A 19,764-nucleotide genomic window follows, 5' to 3' on the forward strand; every position below is an offset into this window, starting at 1 on the left:
GTAGTATAAGCCAAAACCGTGGTCAAACAGCAGTAGATGTTTACCTTCCTCCTCGTAACATTTGTCTCTGTTTGCTTCTCTGCTACAGCAAAGGCAGACTCCATGCCATAGTAATACCAAGGTAAATGCTTGCATCTATGGGTCTTTCTTACTTTTTGTACTTAATAGAAGGGAAACACTGGGCTCGTCTGCACCAGACGTTTATTGCAGTTGCCTAATTAGCTCTTCAATAAACATCTCTGTGTTGACACGCGTGGCCCTATCAGGTTGAAGGAAACTAATGAACTCTGCAGCAGGTTAGTACTTGTAAATAGCAAGTAATATCCTGCTGCAGAGTTGTTCACAGCAATGTACGTGTAGATCCTGATTGGGCTAGCTGGGGCACAAGGCCGCTTCAGTGCGGGGCTGCCTGCTGACTAGCCCCATGCTGGAGTACCCTTGTTCTCTAGTCAGCCCCTCTGCAGCACACTGAGCTGGGTGGGAGAAGCCCCAGGCTGGCAGTCTGACCCCACCGGGCCCCCTGGCAGCTGGGGCTGTTCTGACCAGGCTCAATGTGCTGTGGTTCCAGGCACACATGTAAACGCAGCACCCAGAAGTAATAAACTTGGCGCGATATGTGCCAGCCCATGTGGATGTGCCTCACGATACTTTCTGATTACTTTGTGGTTGGAGCAATGGAAAAGGTAGAGAGCCTATGGAGCTATAATGTGAGATGTAAGCATATCTGTTAAGGTTCCTACAATAATGCAGTCATAAACTAATTGTAAAGTTAAGATGGCATTTTGGGGTACAACCAGGGAAGGAGAAAACCAGGACATTCAAATACCTCTCTCGAGTTTTCTTTGAGAAATGTGGCTGCTTTTCTGTTTCTTCCCCACCAAGAAATTTTCTAGTATGCTGGTAGTTTTAGCCATAGGGCATTATTTATGCAGTTAGTTTCTTGACAGCAGTTTACAAGCTCCAACAGATCAGTAAGATACCACATTGTATTCTTCTTTTATTAAAAAAGGAGATGATTTATTAATGTAGCTGGAACATTTACAATTCATAATGGATTAATAGCTTTAAATAAAATTCTGCTTGTGCTTGGTATTTTTGCCCTCTGTGCGTATGTGTTCTTTCCGAAAGTCAACTCAATGAGAGTCCCTGCTCTTACCACCATTCCCAGCTTCCCTCTTTCTCCTTGGTATAGCAGTCATAATCTTACAAGTATGAGGTCTACTTAGTGGAAAACAGCTCTGCATAATTTGCAAGGCTGACAAGAGTTTATACTAATATTTGCCCACCCATAGCTTAAGTGCCTTACTAGAGTTCCACTTACCCCAAAAAATGAGGATGTAAGGCTTCTACCAAGCCTTGTTGTCCTTGGACTTCAAGTCTAGTGCAGGTCCACTAATCCCTCTCAATAAATTAAGTGTCTTTTTAAAGAAAATCCCAGCATTGATTTTCTAGATGTAGTGCTACACCAAGAGAGTCTTTTTAACACAGATAATCAGACTTTTATAAATATAGTAAAGCTTTGAAAATAAATAACTATAATTTTAAACAGGTCAGAAGTGTAAAACTTAAAGCGGACACACAAAATACTCCTGGAAAAAGGTGTCCTCCAAAGGGAAGGAGACACAAAATGCCAATTACTCTACATGTACCCCATAGGCCATGTAAGGACTGACATAGAGTTTATCTGGAAACACTGGCGACAGGTAGGGGGTGCACTTCCAGTTTCACCACTGGTGTTTCCGCTTTTGGTGATTGGCCTTGCAGGGACCCTTGCTCCCCCCCCCCCCCATCGGCAATCTAGTGTCCCCCCAGACTCAGAAGGCACAAGTCACCCATGACTAGAAAAGGGCAATATTGCGCCCATCCACAAGAAGGGCAGGAGGGAGGACCAAGTTAACTATAGGCCAATCAGCCTAACTTTCATCCTTGGGAATATCCTAGAAAAGTTCATCAAGGAGTCTATCTGAGATAAGCTTGCAGAAGGTAAGATTCTGAGTGACATCCAGCATGTCTTCATCGCGGGTAGGTCTTGCCTTACCAAACTTATCTCCTTCTATGACCAGGTAACTCGCCACCTGGACATGAGAGAGCAGGTTGACATTGTATACCTAGACTTCCAAAAGGCAACTTTGACTTAGTATCCCACAATGTCCTTGTGAGAAAATTGAAGGATTGTGGGCTTAACTCTGAGACAGTCAGGTGGGTGAGAAACTGGCTTCAGGATAGGACCCAGAGAGTCGTAGTGAATGGATCCGTCATCCTTACGAGAAGTGGACAGCGGTGTCCCTCAGGGGTCGGTGCTTGGTCCGGTACATTTCAGCATCTTTATTAACGATTTTGATGTGGGGGTGAAGAGCTCACTGGCCAAGTTGGCGGATGATGCCATGTTATGGGGAAGCGTGGTCACACTTGAAGATAGGCTACAGTTACGGGTGGACCTAGACAGGCTAGATCGGGCGGGCGGATCGGAACCTGATGAAGTGAGAAATGTAAAGTGCTCCACCTTGGGATGAGCAACCCCCGAAACACCTACAGGTTTGGCAACACCAAACTGACTAGCACAACAAATGAAAGGGACCTGGGAGTAATAATAGACCACAGTATGAATGTGATCCGGCAGCGCGATTGTGTAGCCAGTAGCGCAAACAATAGTCTGGCATGCATGAATTGATGCATCTGCAGCAAATCCAGGGAGGTGATTTTTCCGCTCTACTCAGCACTGGTGAGACCACAGCTGGACTACTGCGTCCAGTTCTGGGCAACACACTTTAACAAGGACATGGACAAGCTTGAGAGAGTCCAAAGAGCCACCCATATGATCAGTCTCATTACACAGCAAGCCATATGAGGAAAGGCTGAGGGATCTGAGACTCTTCAGCCTGAGGAAAAGAAGGCTGAGAGGGGACCTGGTTACCGCTACAATAGAGCAGTACATCAAGGGCTCAGTGAGCAATTGTTCACCAGGGCACCCAAGGGGAAAACCAGGAGTAATGGCCACAAACTCCTGGAAGATCGATTCGGCTCAACATTAGGAAAAACTTCTTCACAGTCAGGGTGTCCAGACTCTGGAATAAGCTCCCTCCAGAGGTGGTGCAATTGCCTACCCTGGAAATCTTCAAGAGGAGACTAGACAGTTACCTTGCTGGGGTCACCTGACCCCCAGTTACCTTTCCTGCTTGGTGTAGGGAGCTGGACCCGATGATCTTTCGAAGTTCCTTCTAGCCGTACAATCTATGAATCTACAAAGCGTAAGGAAGTGTATGGTTGAAGCATCCATGGTGGTAACATGTCATAGAATCTATAATGTAGATAGGGTCCTCCCTGCTTGCCTGCTCTTGTTCTCAACCTCCCTATACCTCCCATTTCTCACCTGCCACAACTTTGATGTTGTACATTGTCAGGAAGTGGGGAGTTCTTGGACCAGCAGCAGCCTTGCAAGTAGCCTGGGATCCATCTGATCAAGCCAGTTGTCTTACCTGAGACTCTTGTCCACCTGTGCCCACACAGCATTCTCCCTTTAAGGGGTTGCTTTTGCTGGTTTCTGAGGGCTTGTTGGGGCTTCAGCTATAGTAGACTTGGCCCCCTTTTTCTCTCTGGTGACACCCTGCCTTGGTCCATAGTATAAGACCTTAGTCTCTGTGGGAATCAGCCTGGCCTTGATGGCAGCCCCCTGCCTCCTGGGGTTTTGTCTCCATATACTAGTTTCTGCATCACTGCTTTGGGCTGTCTTCTACCTGTATAGCAGGGGACACACCCCAGGACACTTGTTTGTGGCCACCTCTAACTCTGCAGATACAATCCAGTCTTCCAGTCTTAAGTCTCAATTGAACAAATAACACAAGCCAACTGCTTCTAAAAAGAACCTCCAGAAGTCTCCCTTCTTGGGTAAAGGCAACCCGCAGGCCTGACCTGCTTAGGAGTCTTCCTCCCTGGTTCCCTGGCATCACTGGAGGTGAACAGTTGCTCATTAGCCGCTAGCCACCTTGTCTTATCGCTATCAGTCCCAGGCTTGGTCCATCTGTGCTGTTACTTATAACTCTACCCTGTCAAGCCCCACTAGAAACAGGGCTGGGGTTCCCTGCTACATATCTAATTAAATAGGGTATGTTGTAGTCTTTTTTTTTTTTTTTTTTTTTTTTTTTTTTTTTTTTTTTTTGCAAGGGGTCAAGATATTTTTTTGGGGTAGGAAGCAACTACCCAAGGGCTACTATGTGTAGAATGGAATTGTAAAACAGACTTATCATAGTTTGTTCTTTTAAGTAGCTGGTTATGCACTTACTTATGAGGATGTGGCAATAGTTAGTCTATAAAACTGCTTATTTTAGGAGACAAAGATCATATGCCAAAGGACCATGTGATTCAATAATGCTGATGTACCTGAACAAGGAGTACGAATATTGTAGTTTTGACAAACGTTATACATAAGTTGCAGGTTTTGTTAAATTAATCTGTTTATTAATTTGAATTGATTTCATAATTTGTTTTGCAGGTATTTGATACCATTTCACATATTTTACATATTTTAATAGTTGTGTAGCCATGAGTCTCACTAATAATTTAGAAGTAGTTCATTGGATAAAATTAAATAATTTTGCAGCTGTAAAATGCAACAAAAAATAACATTATGAATCTTAAGAATCCACTGTGAAAAGAATTTTGTTTTGTCACCCTACTACTCAGTTGTCACCCTACTACTCAATTGTGGCCTCTTTGGTGGCAAGAGTTTAGAAAAGCAGTATTTAAAATGCATGCAGGGTGATAAAATCAACACTGCAGTGAGTTCACATTTCATTATACAACATACTAGTAAACCTAAACATTATACAGGCTATTTTCATCATTTTTGTAGTATTTCTCATTGTTATCTGTATGTGGCAGGCAGCGAGAACAGTAGCACTGTGGCATTGGTGCCTGCAGCGCCCAGCACCACTTGACATACAGCTGCTGCTCTGCCACTGTGTACAGAACCAGCACGTGGTGGTCCCATAACAGCCTTGTGGGAGGGATAGAGATCAGGCAGGGCTCAGCCCTCCATTCCCCCCAATAATATTTTCCCCCACTGCTTATGCATTGATGGCAGTCCCATATAGAACACACTCCAGTAGTCTAACTTGAGGTTACGTGCGCATGGACAATGGTGGCCAGATCTGAATCTGAGGCCCCAGGCACAAGTTGTGCTTAAGACATGATTAACCAGTTAATCACGTCTTGAGTTGTTACCTGGTCACACATTAATGCAATTGATAAAACAAGGAATAAGCCACAAAGTTGTTATGTCTACTCTTATGGTAGACTTTATGCTTGGCCAAGGCTGAAGTAATTATAAAAAATGTGAATTAATATTATTTTAACCATGCCAGGATTTCCAGAAGTAGTCCCAGAGAAAAATGGCTACATGCTTTTTGAACCCTTTTTTCATATGTTATATTATGTGGAAAAGTTGCATGAACGCTTTTTTTGTGCCTGCTGGTTTAATATTGTTTCTGCAGATATATAATACATTGTGTTAAAAAAACATGTACTACAGAGCAGAAAACTAAAAAAAACAAACAAACGAAAACCCCATATCACTTTATACAGCAAAGTTACTTATTCCTTACTTCCCAAGTAGGCAGCAATATGTATTGTGTTTCAGGTGCCTTAAGGGTCACATGTTGGTGATTTTATTTTTTGGTTTGTTTGGGTTTTCTTATTGTGCTTATTTTCAAATGTGCCCCAAATGAGCAAATATAGATTTGGATTTTTTTCAGACCTAGTTAGAATCAAGAGGAATCAAACTGCTTTTTTAGAGCAGCTGATTTCATTTGATGTCAGGCTGAACTGTGAAAACTCCTTTTGCTTTTTGGCATTCCATCCAAAAACCTCCCTGTGGCATGAGCCAAAGGTCTGTTTTAAATCTAAAAATATTATTGCCACAGGGAGGTAGAAGACCTGCATGCAAAATTGGGGATCTGAAAAGGAGCCCCTCCAGGATTTTCACCTGATGGAAAAATATTGAGACAGAAAGAAGATGGTGCTGGTATGTTTGTCTATGATTTATTTAGAATGTTTCAGCTAGGAACTTCAGTTAAAATGATCGTGTACCTGCTTGTGCTTATCTGTGATTGGGGGAAAAATTATAAGTAGTAGAATAATGCTTAACCCTTTCCCCACTTATATAATTTAGTCCATTCAATTGTTTATTTTAAAGCAAACTTCCTACTTTTACAGATGACATTTCAGATTACTTCTTACCTTACAACTGGCAGGGAACCCAACTCTGTACACCTACTTGGAGTCTTTAGTCATAATCTTTTTTTTGTTTCTGCTTTCAAACTTCATCTTCCATTGTGATGAAAATTGCATCCTTTTGACTTTCATCTTTTTAAACTTGACCAGTTAGCTGTATTACATTTGTCTGGACATATTTGAACCAGTAGTGGTATGGAGTACACTCTGCTGTTCAATCCAGTTAAAACCCTGTGGATTAGAATCTCAGTATGGAGAGGAACAAGTAAAACTGTACTTTATCCTCCATTTTGTCCAGATGTCATTTAGTTAAGCTGCTGGTATAGAAATGATTCTTAAAGGAACATCTGGTCTACATTCTCAAAATATGTTTTCCTTCCTTAACCCTTTAGTGGTTAATGGTATATCCTAGTGACAGAATATCGTTTTCTTATGCCCAAATGTGGAGAAATTTTTAATGCATGGAAAATTGCTTGCTGTGAAAAAACTGTGTGGTATCCATAACTGTTTAGGTTTGGGGTCCACTTTTTTACTTGAATGTTTGGCTATTTCAGCTGAATTTGACTTCAGTAACTACTGTATTTTTTTGCATAAAGCATATCCTGGAATATAACATGTCCAGGGTTTTTTTGAAAGGCAGAATGAAGAAAAAAAATCTTTCCTTTGTAGTAAGTATTGAGTGGCAAAAGGTAGGGAGAAGAGTCTGCTCCCTGTGAGTACTTTCACTCTTGCCCATAACCAGCAGAAACCACTTACACCATATTTTCTCACATACATGTACTTTCCCCCCCAAAACCAGCTGCTGGAACTTGCAGTGCAGATTGCATGTGAGAAATATGGTAAATGTTCATCCCTGAATAAAAATGCAGTTTTAGATGAGTAGAAAAAACTTTGGTTAAAACTTGGCATGTTTGTTGTAATGAATTAAGACTCTCATTTCCCTAATGTAAATAGGGATTAAGAATATACTCCTGGAGTTTAGTTTTATAGTGTTCACTTTGAACATAGACCATCAGTTCTGCTGCAGCATACTTTTCTCATTCTCACAAACTGTGTGTGTTTGAGAGAGAGAGAGGGAGAATATTTAAAATGTAGAAAGGAACCCATATCTATTTAGCAGTAGGTATGTGATTTCTGCAGCCTTTCATTACGCTAACCAGGAACTGACATATACTGATATATTCTTAGCTTGGTTCATGAACAACAACTGTCACCTAAAACTGAAGTCAGTCAGAGAAAATGGCATCAAAGACAAGTTGCAGGTGTTTCCTTCTTTGAGAAACTAAGAAACAAACAGCCTCTTAGGATTTTGGGTGACATACTTAAGTGCGCCATTAGTACCATGCAAGTTTTCATCTTCTGTCTGCTTGGAGAGCAGTAGAACAGTCTCCTTAAGAATTTTTCTCTTAGAGGCCCAGGAATCTAGGATTTGCCTTCAATGTTGTATCAGTAAGAACAAAAGAACACTAGTCAAGGAACAATAATAAATGGTAATGGCTAGCTTATTATAAATTGTCTGGAATAGCTGTCAGATTGATTGTGACATGCATATAGATTTTTTTTTTCCTGCTAGATCTTCTGGGCTGTATTAAATTGCACTTTAAAAATCATTTCATTCTGACAAACTATTCTTTTAACTCAAATTTAGATGGCTACTATTTAGGTATGGAAAAGTTGAACTTTTGCCTTTGAAAGTCAAAATATTAGTTAGCTGTTTGATACATAAAAATGTACACTTAAAATAGGGAACAGGTGGCAATAGTGTAGATCTTACTTCTGTGTTGGGAAGAAGTAATCTGTGACTGGCACTCCTTTTGGTAGTACTTTGCCACTATTAATTTTGAATCTAAAGTGTACCAGAATACTTTAAAGCAACACCATTTGGAATAGAACTGCCTTAGAGATATCTATTAGATCCTCCTTTTGCCGAGCAGATTCTTTCAGTTAAAATAGTTTTCTTGATGAGAACTGCAGAAATGACACCACTGGAGATTATGCTGGGGGCATATACCCCCACATCTCCTATCCTAACCTCAAGTCTTGAAAACTTCACTTAATCAAGTTGTAGTCTTGGTCTGTCATGGATTCTCACCAGGAAAAGATTCAGCAAGCTAAATTCTGTTGGTATTATACCTGAACAGTTTGCTACTACAGTTTCTGCCTGAGTGTTCAGCAGCATTTTGTTTGTTTGGAACTTAACAATTAGGACACATATCGACATTAAATCCAAATTGGTGTCAAAGCTGTGTTGCTTTCAGACTGCTAGTAGGAGTTTATCAGTGACTCTCATTTTAATCACAAAGGACAACAGATCTATAAGAAATGCTATTTCCAAAAACAGTTTTCCAGAGTTGAGCTGCATTTCAGGGCTATGATTGACAGGAAATTGCATGAAAACTAAGTTATTTAGATACTAGGTCAGCTGTCTGTGAGCTCTATCCATTTAGATTTAACCATGTGAATATAATAACATTCTCAAATCTAATTGGATGTGCAATGGAAATATTGGAGCTCTGGCAACAGACATGCTGACCTGTAATCAAAGCATCATGTGGACTAGCAGAGTATGCTTGCTTTTGTCTCAGTGAGGCCCTGCTACATTAAAAAAAAGATAAGGCTGGGATTTAAGCCTTTTGTCTTTAATTCCAACTGAAGAGCCATTCTTCCTGCTTTTGGAAAGTAGTATCAACTAAAAGAAAACAAGTGTATTCTTAGAGGAGAAGCTATACTTTATTATGCAGCCTACAACTCCAGGAGACAGACAGACACTTACTCAGACTTGTAGCTTTAGGGTTATTGGTTGTAGCATGTTGGTCTAAGGACATAGGCAGACAAGGTTCTTTGGGTAAATGTGATATTTTTTGTATTAGACCAACTAAATAGTTGGAAAAATTGTTCTTTGCAAGCTTTTGGGCACAAACACCCTTCTTCAGGCATTGGAAGAGTCTGTTGGTTGATGTTGTGTTCTCCATGGTACAGTTGAGGCCAATATGCAAAATGCAGGTCTGTGAAAATGCAAATGCATGGCAGTGGGGATCAGAGGGAATGGGAGACAAAATAGGGGTAAGACAGGCAGGTGGACGGAGGGAATAGTGGGAATGTTGACCTGGTGATAGAATGTAGCTGGGAAAATGCAGAGAGGTTATCTGGGGTTACCTGATGGCAGGAAGGTTTTAATGTGCCATAACTCCAGTGTCTATATTTAGTTCATGATTGTTTTGCATCCAGTAGATTTATGAAGTAAAGCTTGTAGGCTTGTCTTCAAGACGTGTTTTGTAAATGCCCTTTTGAGGATTAGCACTGAGAGATTGGAGAGAGTGTTTGTCTTGTGAGAAGTGTGCACCCACAGGTAGTTGGGTATTTTTGTCTTTGATAGATTTTCAGTGTGCGTTCATTCTGGTACGCAGTTGTTTGGTTTCTCCTACATATTTTTTATCAGGGCATTTGGTGCACTCAATGAGATGTGTAACATTTCTGGAGGTGCAGGTATAAGATCCGGGAATGGTGATAGTTCTGTTATGGGGTGTTGTTATTGTGGGTGTGGTGGAGATGTGTTGGCAGGTTTTACGTTTCTCGTCGTGGCATGGTCTGGATCTATTCAATGTGCTTTGGGCCATAGGAAACTTGCTTCAGGTGATGAAGTTGGTGAGGTTCAGTGCTTGTGTAAAGGCTAGGATGGATGGTTCTGGAAAGATCTCTTTAAGAACTGTGTCTTCTTCTAGCGTGGGTTGCAGTTGTTTGGGGATTTTCTATATAGGTTCCAGGGAAGGATGGTATGTCATAACTAATGGTGTGCGATTTGTGGGGAATTTCTTTTTAAACTGCAGCAATTCTTCATGTGGTCTAAGTGGCTCTTTCAAAAATGCAATCTGTCTCTCTGGAGGAGTGTCCTTGTTAGGTGAAAGCCCTTTTGAGATTTGCGAGGTGATGATCGAGGGTATTCTCAGTGGAAATCCAGTGGCTTTGGAAGGCGTGGCTGTATATTACAGCTTTCTTGGTGTGGTTAGGGTGATTGCTGGTTCTGTGTAGATATGTATGTTGGTCCGTGGGTTTCTTGTATAGGGTGGTTTGTCTTTTACCATTCTGGATATTGATCATAGTGTCTGAAAAGGAAATGTTTTGTCATCTCATGCAGACAACACATGAAGATTCAGATAGCTCTGAGTGCACATCAGGTGAACTGCTTATATAGTGGTGACTATTAAGAATTCTGTAAACTTTCTAGAATGGTAAGTGCCAGAAATAAAGATTGTTCTGGTCAGATATTCATTTCCCACATTCTTCCAGTAGTCAGTTCTTCCAAGATCTGTTTTTGCCTACACTATTTTTACTATACAGTACCTGTGCAATTTCCTACTTTAAGGCTCTGCAAGAGAAGCCAGTGTCTCCACTGGTACATTAGTAAGGATGGATATGTTGTGATGCTGTGTCTTTTCACATCATCTTGGGTATTCTTGGAGTCTAGTTTAAGAATTGAGAAATATGTTCCTCTAAAGTTTCACCCTGGAAGTGCAATAGCAATTATCAGCAGAATGACATCTCCTGTCCTCAGTTCTTTATCATCTCACTGTTTGCTAGATGAGCAATACCTTTTTTCTCTAGAGAAAACTGGCCTCCATGGTGATTTAATCTTTGTTTGGAAAAAAAAAATCTAAAATGTATTTTAAGCTACAAGAAACTTGCATCAGTATTTGAATCCATCAAGCTATGAAGTTTTTTTTCCCCAGTTTACCACAGTGACGGGCATTTCAGTATTTGTCCCTCTGTCATCTTTCAGCTTCAGTTTTGTGCTTTTGCTTCTAAACATTCAAATAGAGAAGGGACACAGCCAGCAGTTCTGCAATTTCTTGTTTACTTTTGGCTATTTCTTTACTGTGCATCCAATCAATTTAGTACCGTGCATCCAGTCAGAACAGTCCAGGGGTTGCCTCAATGTAGCCTACTGCGTGCTGGTGGTTAATCCTAGCTTTTTGTCCCTCCCCTTTATCTCAAAGCATCTACTTGTCTGCCACAAATTGAAAATAGGAAGTTGGCCCTCAGTTCTGTAGGGTAGGACCATCTTGCTCTTGTAGGGGAGGAGCACTTTGCTCTGCAGGCACTTCTGGGAGCCATCCTTGCTCTCTCTCCTGTGATCCTGTGAGCTCTGTAGCCCAGTGAGGAAGGTTCTCCCAGTTCAGTTTCTTGTGTAGACCAGAACAAAAAAAATACCTAGGTCAGACCTGGGTGAACACTTGGCCTGGTTATCTTATGTCTCTCTCCTCTCAGCCTGCTTTCCTGTGACCGGTTCCTTAGTGGGCTCAGTTCAGTCCCCAATGGGCTCAGTCCCAGTCCTGGGTTCAGTCCCTAGTGGGGTCGGCCCCCTGCAATCCAGCAGCCAGGGTGCCTTCTCCTCGGTTCATCTCTGGTTTTCAGCCTGAATTGCAGTGGATGTCCCTGCCACATCCCTTTTGGGCCTACTTAATTTCCAGTTCCCAGTAGTGCTTCCATCAGTTTCTCAGCAGGGAGCTCCTACATGGGCTAATCTTACCCTCTCTACACTAGGTGGTGGAAGGGAATGCTGGGCACCTCGCTGGCATGAGGAGAAAAAAATACAGTGTTACTGCACTGAGGATAGAAAAACCTGGCAAGGGCTGCTCATTTGACTCTGTTATGTTGTATTATTCAATTAAAAGAACACTCTTCAACAACCTTATAGTCATTTGTTAAAAGTAACACCTAAAATGACTTCAAATACTAAATCCTTTGTTGCCTTTTTATTGCTTTTAATTGGAAGAAAAAATAATTTTACTTGATGAAAATAATTATTCATAATCCTCCATATCTACCTCCTAATCTGTCATCTATAAAACTGCTTCTAACACTTACCTTTGAATTTGTGACCCTTGAATTTCACTTGTAAAGGTTTTATTAACAAAGTAATTAGGTCTAATCAAACTTAAAAAAAAATATTATTCTCTGTTTGGGATAGGCAGCTATTTCAGCCTTCTGCCACAAGCCAGTTGTATGCCGACTAAGCTATGGAGCCAAGTGACTACTTTGGTCCACTGATACCTTTATTTTTGGTCTCCCCCTTGAGCATCTTAAACCTTTGTTGCATTAATTGACTGACAAATATTGTCTTAAAATTTTTGCAGGATATGCTCACACCAGCGTAGTGTAGCTTAGTTCAGTTGCTTTCAAGTGCACAACCTACTCCTCGTGCAGGTGCTTTGCTTTTTCTTGTAATTTCCTACAGTGAGTGCCCAAACATTTTGCCCCCTTAACGCCTTCATTTTTGTGACTGAACACATGTTGATTTCTTTTTGTGGGACTGACCAAGTCTTTGAATGGGACAAATTATGAATTCTTACACTTTTCAGTTTTTTGGGATTTTTTTTATCCCAAGAGCTTGTGTCAACTCCTGGCATTTGCACAAAGCAGCTTTTGGTACAGTGCCAGACCTTGCTGAGGAGAGCACTATTGTCAGCAACCACTGATCTGTGACATTTGAATTCCTTTGCTCTTCTAAGCTCCCTTCTTCTAACAGTGATTGATTATCATGACCCTTCTGCTCTTGACTTTTTGTCCAAGAGCCCTGAATACATGAAACACTTACACTGGTGTAATTTTTAAATTGATTTTTGTACTTCATTGTAAATTAACCAGAACAGCCGGCAGAAGATAAGCTTTCTGGAAGAGGGGGGGCGGAGAAGAGATGCAGTTTTTATGTGAAAGGTGATATTACAGTAACTTGACATTAGGATGTAGTAGGAAGTAGATAATAATTTTTTTGTAAACTTTGAGCAAACTACACCAGAGAATGATAGGGGTGTGACGCTCAATGGTAATGTGACTGCCCTTGATTTTTCTGGTGGTTTTTTTTTTTTTTTTTTTTTTTAATGCTGGATCTAAGTGAGTTGCACCATGTAGGGCCAGGCCAGACATACAACATACTCTTTTTATACTTGTGTAAACATGTCATATGGCCAACATCCTGCTCTAGAGTGCATTGCCACTCTTTAAAGTTTCTTTTAGGACATCATACTCTTTCCCCTTATACCACTAATTCACTAACAAACAAAGAGTCTAAGGTAGTTCCCTTTTTTTGGTCTCATTTATCACATCTATGACAACTAAAAATAAAAATGGATTCAGCAGTGACCCCTGATGTAGATGAATTTAACACAGATTCTTTACTGTGCTGTATTTAGTCTGGACTATTGGTGTCACTGTCATAAATATTCCAGATGCGATTGATCCTTCCAGCATACCACTGTAGACTCAGTCATATTTAACATACTACATATGCATTGTTACACCTTTTTCAAGTCTACAAAGATGATAGTCATTTGTTGCTTTTATTTTCTCTGAACTTTTCCAAGAGAATGTGTAAAGCAAATATGGCATTGGTTGTGCTGTTTTCCAGCATGAAACTGGAAAACTGGAAAAAATGGACTGTTCCAAATTTCAGTGACTTTGCATAGACCCTTATTCTTCCAGTTTTATAGCATGCAAGGCCTGTTTTTCTGGAAGCAATACAATATTTCTTTTTGTTTAAAAATAAGCAACACAAAGCTTTTTATGTCCTTCATCTGCGATTTTCTGATTTAATCTTGCTGAACAGACAGGTAGCAAGATTCCCAACAGTATCTTTCATTGGATAGACTTCCAACATGTCTGAATCTCCTCCTTTTACATGTTGATCCTGTGGGGCATAACCACTTACTATGTGGTGGATATTTCCTCCCCATATCATTTCATATTTTTTCATGATCTTTTAGTAACATTGATCAGCTGCTTCTATATGGTTTCACCCAGAATGACTCCAGGGCTGTTTTTGAGAGGCTAAACTTCGAGTAGTAGCTTTTGTCACCCTTTACTAGCATCTTGCTTTTGACATTTTTTCCACTGGTTTTTTGAATGTGTGTTGCATTTGCTTCTTAAGATATCCCTTGGGACCGTCTCCACTTGCCCTCCCGGGGGGAAGCGGAGCAGCCTGAGCCCCCGAATACCTTCGTCCCCCTAAGGTCAGACGTGATGCCCCGGAGTGCCTGCTTTGGGGACCTCTTCCCGCTCGTGGAAGATTGTCGCGGCGTGTTTCAGCCGGGTCAGGAGCAGGTGCCATGGCCAGGGTCCCAGGGGGAGCCAGGGCCACCCTGTGCGGCTGTCTGTGGTGACACAGCTGCCCACGGGGGTCTCGGGTCCATGCTTCTATCCCCGGGAAGGATACATGCCTGCGGGCGTGTGGGGGCCTTGGCGAGAGGCGCTGTGAGGAAGGGAGCGTGTGGTGGGGTCTGGAAGATGGGTGAAGCTGTTATACAACGCTTCTAAGTAATACCATAGTTCTCTGGGATGCACTTGACAGTGCATCAATTCATAAGAACAAATCGCTGAACTTTGAAATTTAAAACCAAAGATGTCATTTCTGTAGTCTTCCTTTTCATTGATAAATTGCCTGTAAAGGCTAACGAACAAACCTGCCCAGAAGAGCACTGATCTTATAACTACTGTAAAAAGTTTGTCCTGTCAGCTGCTAAGTTATGAGGTTCTAGTTTAACTACATTAAAAAAACAAAACAAAACAAACTTTACTGGGGTGGGTAGTAAAATACAGTCACAACTTCTTGACCTCAAAATAATTTTAAAAGGCAATATTCTGGTAATATTATTTCCTGCTTGAAAACTTCTGTAAGAAATACTAAAGACCTGTTTATGCCAAGTGAATAATGTCAAATGTCCTACTCTGTTTTATATAACTTTTTGCACTTATCTTACTGTAAGTACTAGGGTCAACTATGGGGGAAAAACAAGGTCAACTTGCAATTTTGTCTACACCAGTTAATACGTTCATTTAAGGTATTAGACTTCTTCTGACGTTAATAGTAATCATCAGTTGTTTCACCAGGCAATAAAATTCTTCCTGCCTGATACCTGCCAAGAAGCAGCCTATTCTACAAAACAAAGCCCCCCCCATTAAATACCAACTTCCTATTTTCTTCCAGAAGAGTTAGTGCGGGGCTGTCCAACTTCTGGACAGCAGGAGGCTCCACACCCCATAAGCTGCTGACCCCTGCAACACACACCCTGCAGGTATCTCTACTATTTGTCCCACTCCCACCAGCCAGGTGGGCAGCCTCACTTCCCCTAACTGCATGGGTGGCACAAAACAGCCTGACTCTCCCCTGCCATATAGGCAGGTTGGCTTCCTTTTATAACCTCTTTTTTGGCTGTATGTGCAGTATGGGTAAACCAGTGCCTTTTTGGCTGCGCATGCAGCGTGGGCAAACTGGCTTCCTTCTGGCTGTGTGCACAACACAGACAAACCAGCTTCCCTTTGGCCGCATGCACAACACGAGCAGTCCAATTTTCCCCTGCTGCGTGGGAAGCACAATCAAGTTGGCTTTCCTCTGCTGTGCATGAGCAGCTTTCTCCTGGCCATGCACACGCAGCATGAGCAAACTGGCTCTTCTTGGTGTGGAGGCAACCTAGATCTCCCGCAGCTATGCATGCAGCACCCTCCTGCTGCCCTGCTCAGCCCTATCCAGGGGCAGGAAGCAGAAGCTGGAGGAGAGTGGGAGGGAGACCTTGGAGATCACAGCCTCTACTGCAGCAGAGGGCATGAACCTGGGGGGGGAGGGGGGGGGGAAGAGAGTGGCCACCAGACAGGGATTCGGGGGGCTGCATTTTAAGCCCTTGTGGGACAGATGTAGCCTGCGGTTCATCAGTTGACAGCCCTCAGTTAGCATAATATATCAGTTAAATCCTAGAAATCATATATGCAAAGACTTGAAATTGCAAATCTATTGTGAAAATCACAGTTCTCCTCAAAGGAACTGTAACTGGAGTTCTTTACTTTGTGAAAGTTTCTATAATGCAGTTGGCTATGAGTTGAAATGTAACTGTCTTGCATATTTATAACTTTTTTAATGTGACAGACCTGTATGACACCAAGCACTTCAGACTTTTTTTTTAACAGACTGGAATTTTTGAGCCATGTGACAACTTTCTAGGAAGTAGACGTGTTGAAAGGTTAAAATGACATATGCAGCTGTTCTGATTCGTTTCACAAGAATTAGCAAGTTTAAGGACTGCATTAGCAATAGGATGTACCAGATAGGAAAGTGATACTTTAATTTTGTAATTTTTTGCTAATGAAGTGTGTACTTTGTCTGTACAGACAAAGTCTGCAGAACATCTGCCTTCAAGCTATAAATGTTACCTTGCACTATGGTTCATTTTCCTGTCCTTTGCGTATTTCCTACATTTTAAAAACTTGTGCTTACCTCAAAATATCCTGTCAAAGACCATTGTCTAGAGTAGTAGTTCTCAGGCTATTTGCCATAGTGGGCCACACTTGCAGCTCTCAGTGTGTTATGTGGGCTGCACCCACACCACTTACTTCCTGTGTATCCATTTAAAAAATGTTTAAACAGGACTCCACAAGGGCCGCAGTGGTGTGCTGATTGGGCTGCATGTGGCCTGCAGGTCACAGATTGAAAACCACTGGTCTAGAGTCTACAACGGTGTGTTTCAGTCTGCTTGCAGCAGCAAAACTTGAATCTGTTAGTGGTTATTTTCATTCAGGAAACTGACTTCAGCTTCCATAGTTGAAAGGAACTGCCCTAACTGAAAGAATGTGTAGGCAATCTATTTTCTGCCAGGATAGCTCCCATCTTCCCAAGTGGCAGTGTAACTGGCATAGAAGCATTTTTCCATTAGCAGTCCCATCTACACCACAGGCTTTGCCAGCATGACTGTCCAGTTTTCACATTCCCAGGTAACAGCTATGCCAGCAAAACTTTCTGTAGTGTAGACCTTGCCTTAAATAATATGGCTCAGATACAAGTCAAACAGATGCTCTTATTTTGTATGAATCTTATCATCTGATAGATCTAGGTATAGAAGCTACTTTGTTCTTTACAGCCTGGAGGTGGAACATAAAAGGTAGTCACTCAAACCTTGCCCAATTTTTCCCACCAAGCCTTGTGGTTTGGAAGTATCAGAGATACCGGGCTTGTCTACATGTGCATTAATGCACTATAGTTACTGTGCATTAAGTTTAGTATGTGTAATAGGTACTAAATGTGCAGCAACTGGTACTGCTGCACAGTAGCACCAGCGCACGTCTTTTTAGTGACGCTAATGTGCCGGTAGACTAATTCTACTGCACGTTAGCATGGCTTTTGCTGTGACACGCTAATGTGCAGTAGAATTAGTCTACTGCGTATTTAGTGTCTTGTGTAGATGTGCCAACTGAGTGTCGGATGGTTCATCCTAAGTAACAGTCGGCATAAAAACTGGAGCAGTCTAGGAATAGAATGTCTAATTCTGCTGTTCTTCTAGCTAAGAGCACAGCTATGCTTAAAAAAAACTTGAGAGGGAAGTGAGAGACAGACTGCTAAGGACTGAGGATGTTTACTACCATGTTGATACCACATGGTGGGAACTTGTGTAGCTGTTGGGTGTAGAAGGGAGATCTCATTGTATTGGATGGAGATTCTGAAACTTATAGTGCACAGGATAGAGTTAAAGATGTACACATCCTGTTGTGTGCCTGTAGCAAAATACTTGGGAGGGAACTTGAAATATATGGAGTACTTGCTTTTTTGGTGCAAGTGGCCCTTCTACACGACTGCTTAAGTTTAAACTTAAATGTGCTTTGTTATATGGATGCAAAGGACAGTAGTTACTCTGCATATTTCTTCTTTAGTGTTCTTTTTCAGATGCCCGGCATTGAAGGGTTGGGGTTTGTTGCTGACACTGAAGTGTGCAGTGTGATTTTTGCTAGCAAGTCTTTTTGGCAGGCAGGTGTTTTTGTTTGGTTTGCAGAGCAAAATGTGAATAAAGAGTTCCTGATCTGACAAGAGCGGAGGTGCTTCGGCCAAAGGGTCAGCTTCTGAGGACTGGGAAAAGGCTACAGAGGCTAGGGCAGTTGGAAACTTTCAGGGACACAGGAAGTAAATCAGGTCCCAGTTTGGTTGTCAGGGTGTAAGGGCCTGAGTGCAGGGTGGCAGTTGTCTTTCCTAAGCTGATGTGGAAGCCAGGGTCTTCCCCCCCCAAGTGAAGAATCCCAGGCTCCCCCTGGGAGACTTAAATCCTAGCCATTAACCCTCCTCACAAGTGGCCTTTTCCCCTTGGCTATGAGAGGGGCACCTATCTGAAGTGCCCGGGGACATCTGCGCACTACTGAGGGGGTTCAGGGCACGAGGAGGTGAAGTAGGCATAGTCGTCTCCTGCAAGCAGAGGCGAGCGGGCAGTAGAGCGAGCTCCAAGCTGAACTTGCTCGGCTCCTCCTTCGGCCGTGGCAGCCCGGGCGCGGGCAGTCTCCGGGTCTAGCCAGGAACGTGCACCCCCCGGGTCCCGGGGGAGCGGCCGCCAGGGGCTGAGGGCCCCGCGGCTGCCGCCGGCGCCTCTCGCCTACCTGGCGGGATGGGAGCCGCGGCCTGTCCCCCCGCCGCCCTCCCCCCCCGGCCCCGCGCGCGGCGGTGAGTGGCAGCGCGGCACTTCCTGTCTGGGGCTGGCGGCGGAAGGATCGCGTGCGCCGCGCTGGAGGAAGCGCTCCCGCCGCCGCCGCCGCCGCGTTGTGTTGTGGGGCAGCGCGGCCCGGGCCGGCGCGGCTGCCGGCGGGTGCGGAAGGATCCGCGCGTCCGCCCCGCGCCCCCGCCCTCCCTCCAATCGGCGCGCGCCGCCAACTCCATGCGAAGCCGCTCCGGCGGCGGCATCAACATGGCGACGTCTCTGCATGAGGGGCCCACGAACCAGCTCGACCTGCTCATCCGGGCCGGTAAGGGCCGGCCCGCCCGCCCGCGCCTGGCCGGGCAGCCCGCGCGTGCGTGCGGGGCTGGGCGGGGCGGGCGACTGGGGCAGCCCGCGGCCGGGGCCGGCCAGGCTGCACAGCGGCTGCGGCGCGGGCTGAAGTAATGGAGGCGAATCAGGAAGTGATGATCACCTTGGGCAGCGGGGCCGGGCAGCGACGCGCCAGCCCGGGCCCTCCCCCCTAGCGCGCGGGGAAGTTGTGCGGGGCTCGGGGCCGCGGGCGGGCGAGAACCAGGAAGTGCGAGAGGTGCGTTGTGTTGCCCCCTGCCGCCGCCGCCGCCACGCTGTCTGCGCGCAGCATGCCTGCAGGCACTGGCCACCCCGGGCCCAGGCCCTTCACACTGCGTTTCGCGGGCCCGCGCCAGCGCTGGGGGGCGCGGAGGGGCAGCCCGCCTCCCCGCCCCCTCCCCCGCCGAGACCCGTAGCGGAAGCGCCGAGGTCCCTCAGGGCCCGAGCGCTAGGGCAGCGACGGGCCGCGCCGGCCAATCAGTTGCCTGCAACGCTCGGAATCTGAAGGCGGGGGTTGAGGGGGCGGGGCGCGGACTGGCCTGGGCCAATGGGCGCGGGGCGCGCGCCTGAGTGGCAGCTCCGCGGGGCGCTGACAATGAGCGCACGGAATTGGAGGGAAGAGGATTGTAAACACGGAAGTGGGGGCGCGCGTGCGGGCCGAGCCCGCGCATGGGCCGCGCGGGGCTGAAGTCTTCGGGGCCCTAGGGCGCAGCGGGGACGGGCCGGTCCCGGT

At 44.3% G+C, this 19,764-nt stretch overlaps 1 protein-coding gene across 8 annotated transcripts in view; it reads left to right on the forward strand.

Moving 5' to 3' along the window:
* The window catches only part of ELF2 (E74 like ETS transcription factor 2), a 67,582-nt gene that overhangs the window by 16,330 nt on the left and 31,488 nt on the right, over positions 1-19,764 (forward strand). The window contains exon 1 of one of the 8 annotated variants that reach the window (XM_059722050.1): positions 18,794-18,990. The exons of 5 other annotated variants lie outside the window; for them this stretch is intronic. In XM_059722050.1, the coding sequence (XP_059578033.1) occupies positions 18,903-18,990 (88 nt within the window). In that variant the 5' untranslated portion in view covers positions 18,794-18,902. Of the gene's footprint in view, positions 1-18,793; positions 18,991-19,121; positions 19,270-19,764 lie in introns of those variants that run through there. 2 more of the 8 variants (XM_059722049.1, XM_019489765.2) reach the window with 2 other exon arrangements.

The sequence above is a fragment of the Alligator mississippiensis genome, chromosome 2 (assembly GCF_030867095.1).
Source record: "Alligator mississippiensis isolate rAllMis1 chromosome 2, rAllMis1, whole genome shotgun sequence".
NCBI classification, from domain to species: Eukaryota; Metazoa; Chordata; order Crocodylia; family Alligatoridae; genus Alligator; species Alligator mississippiensis.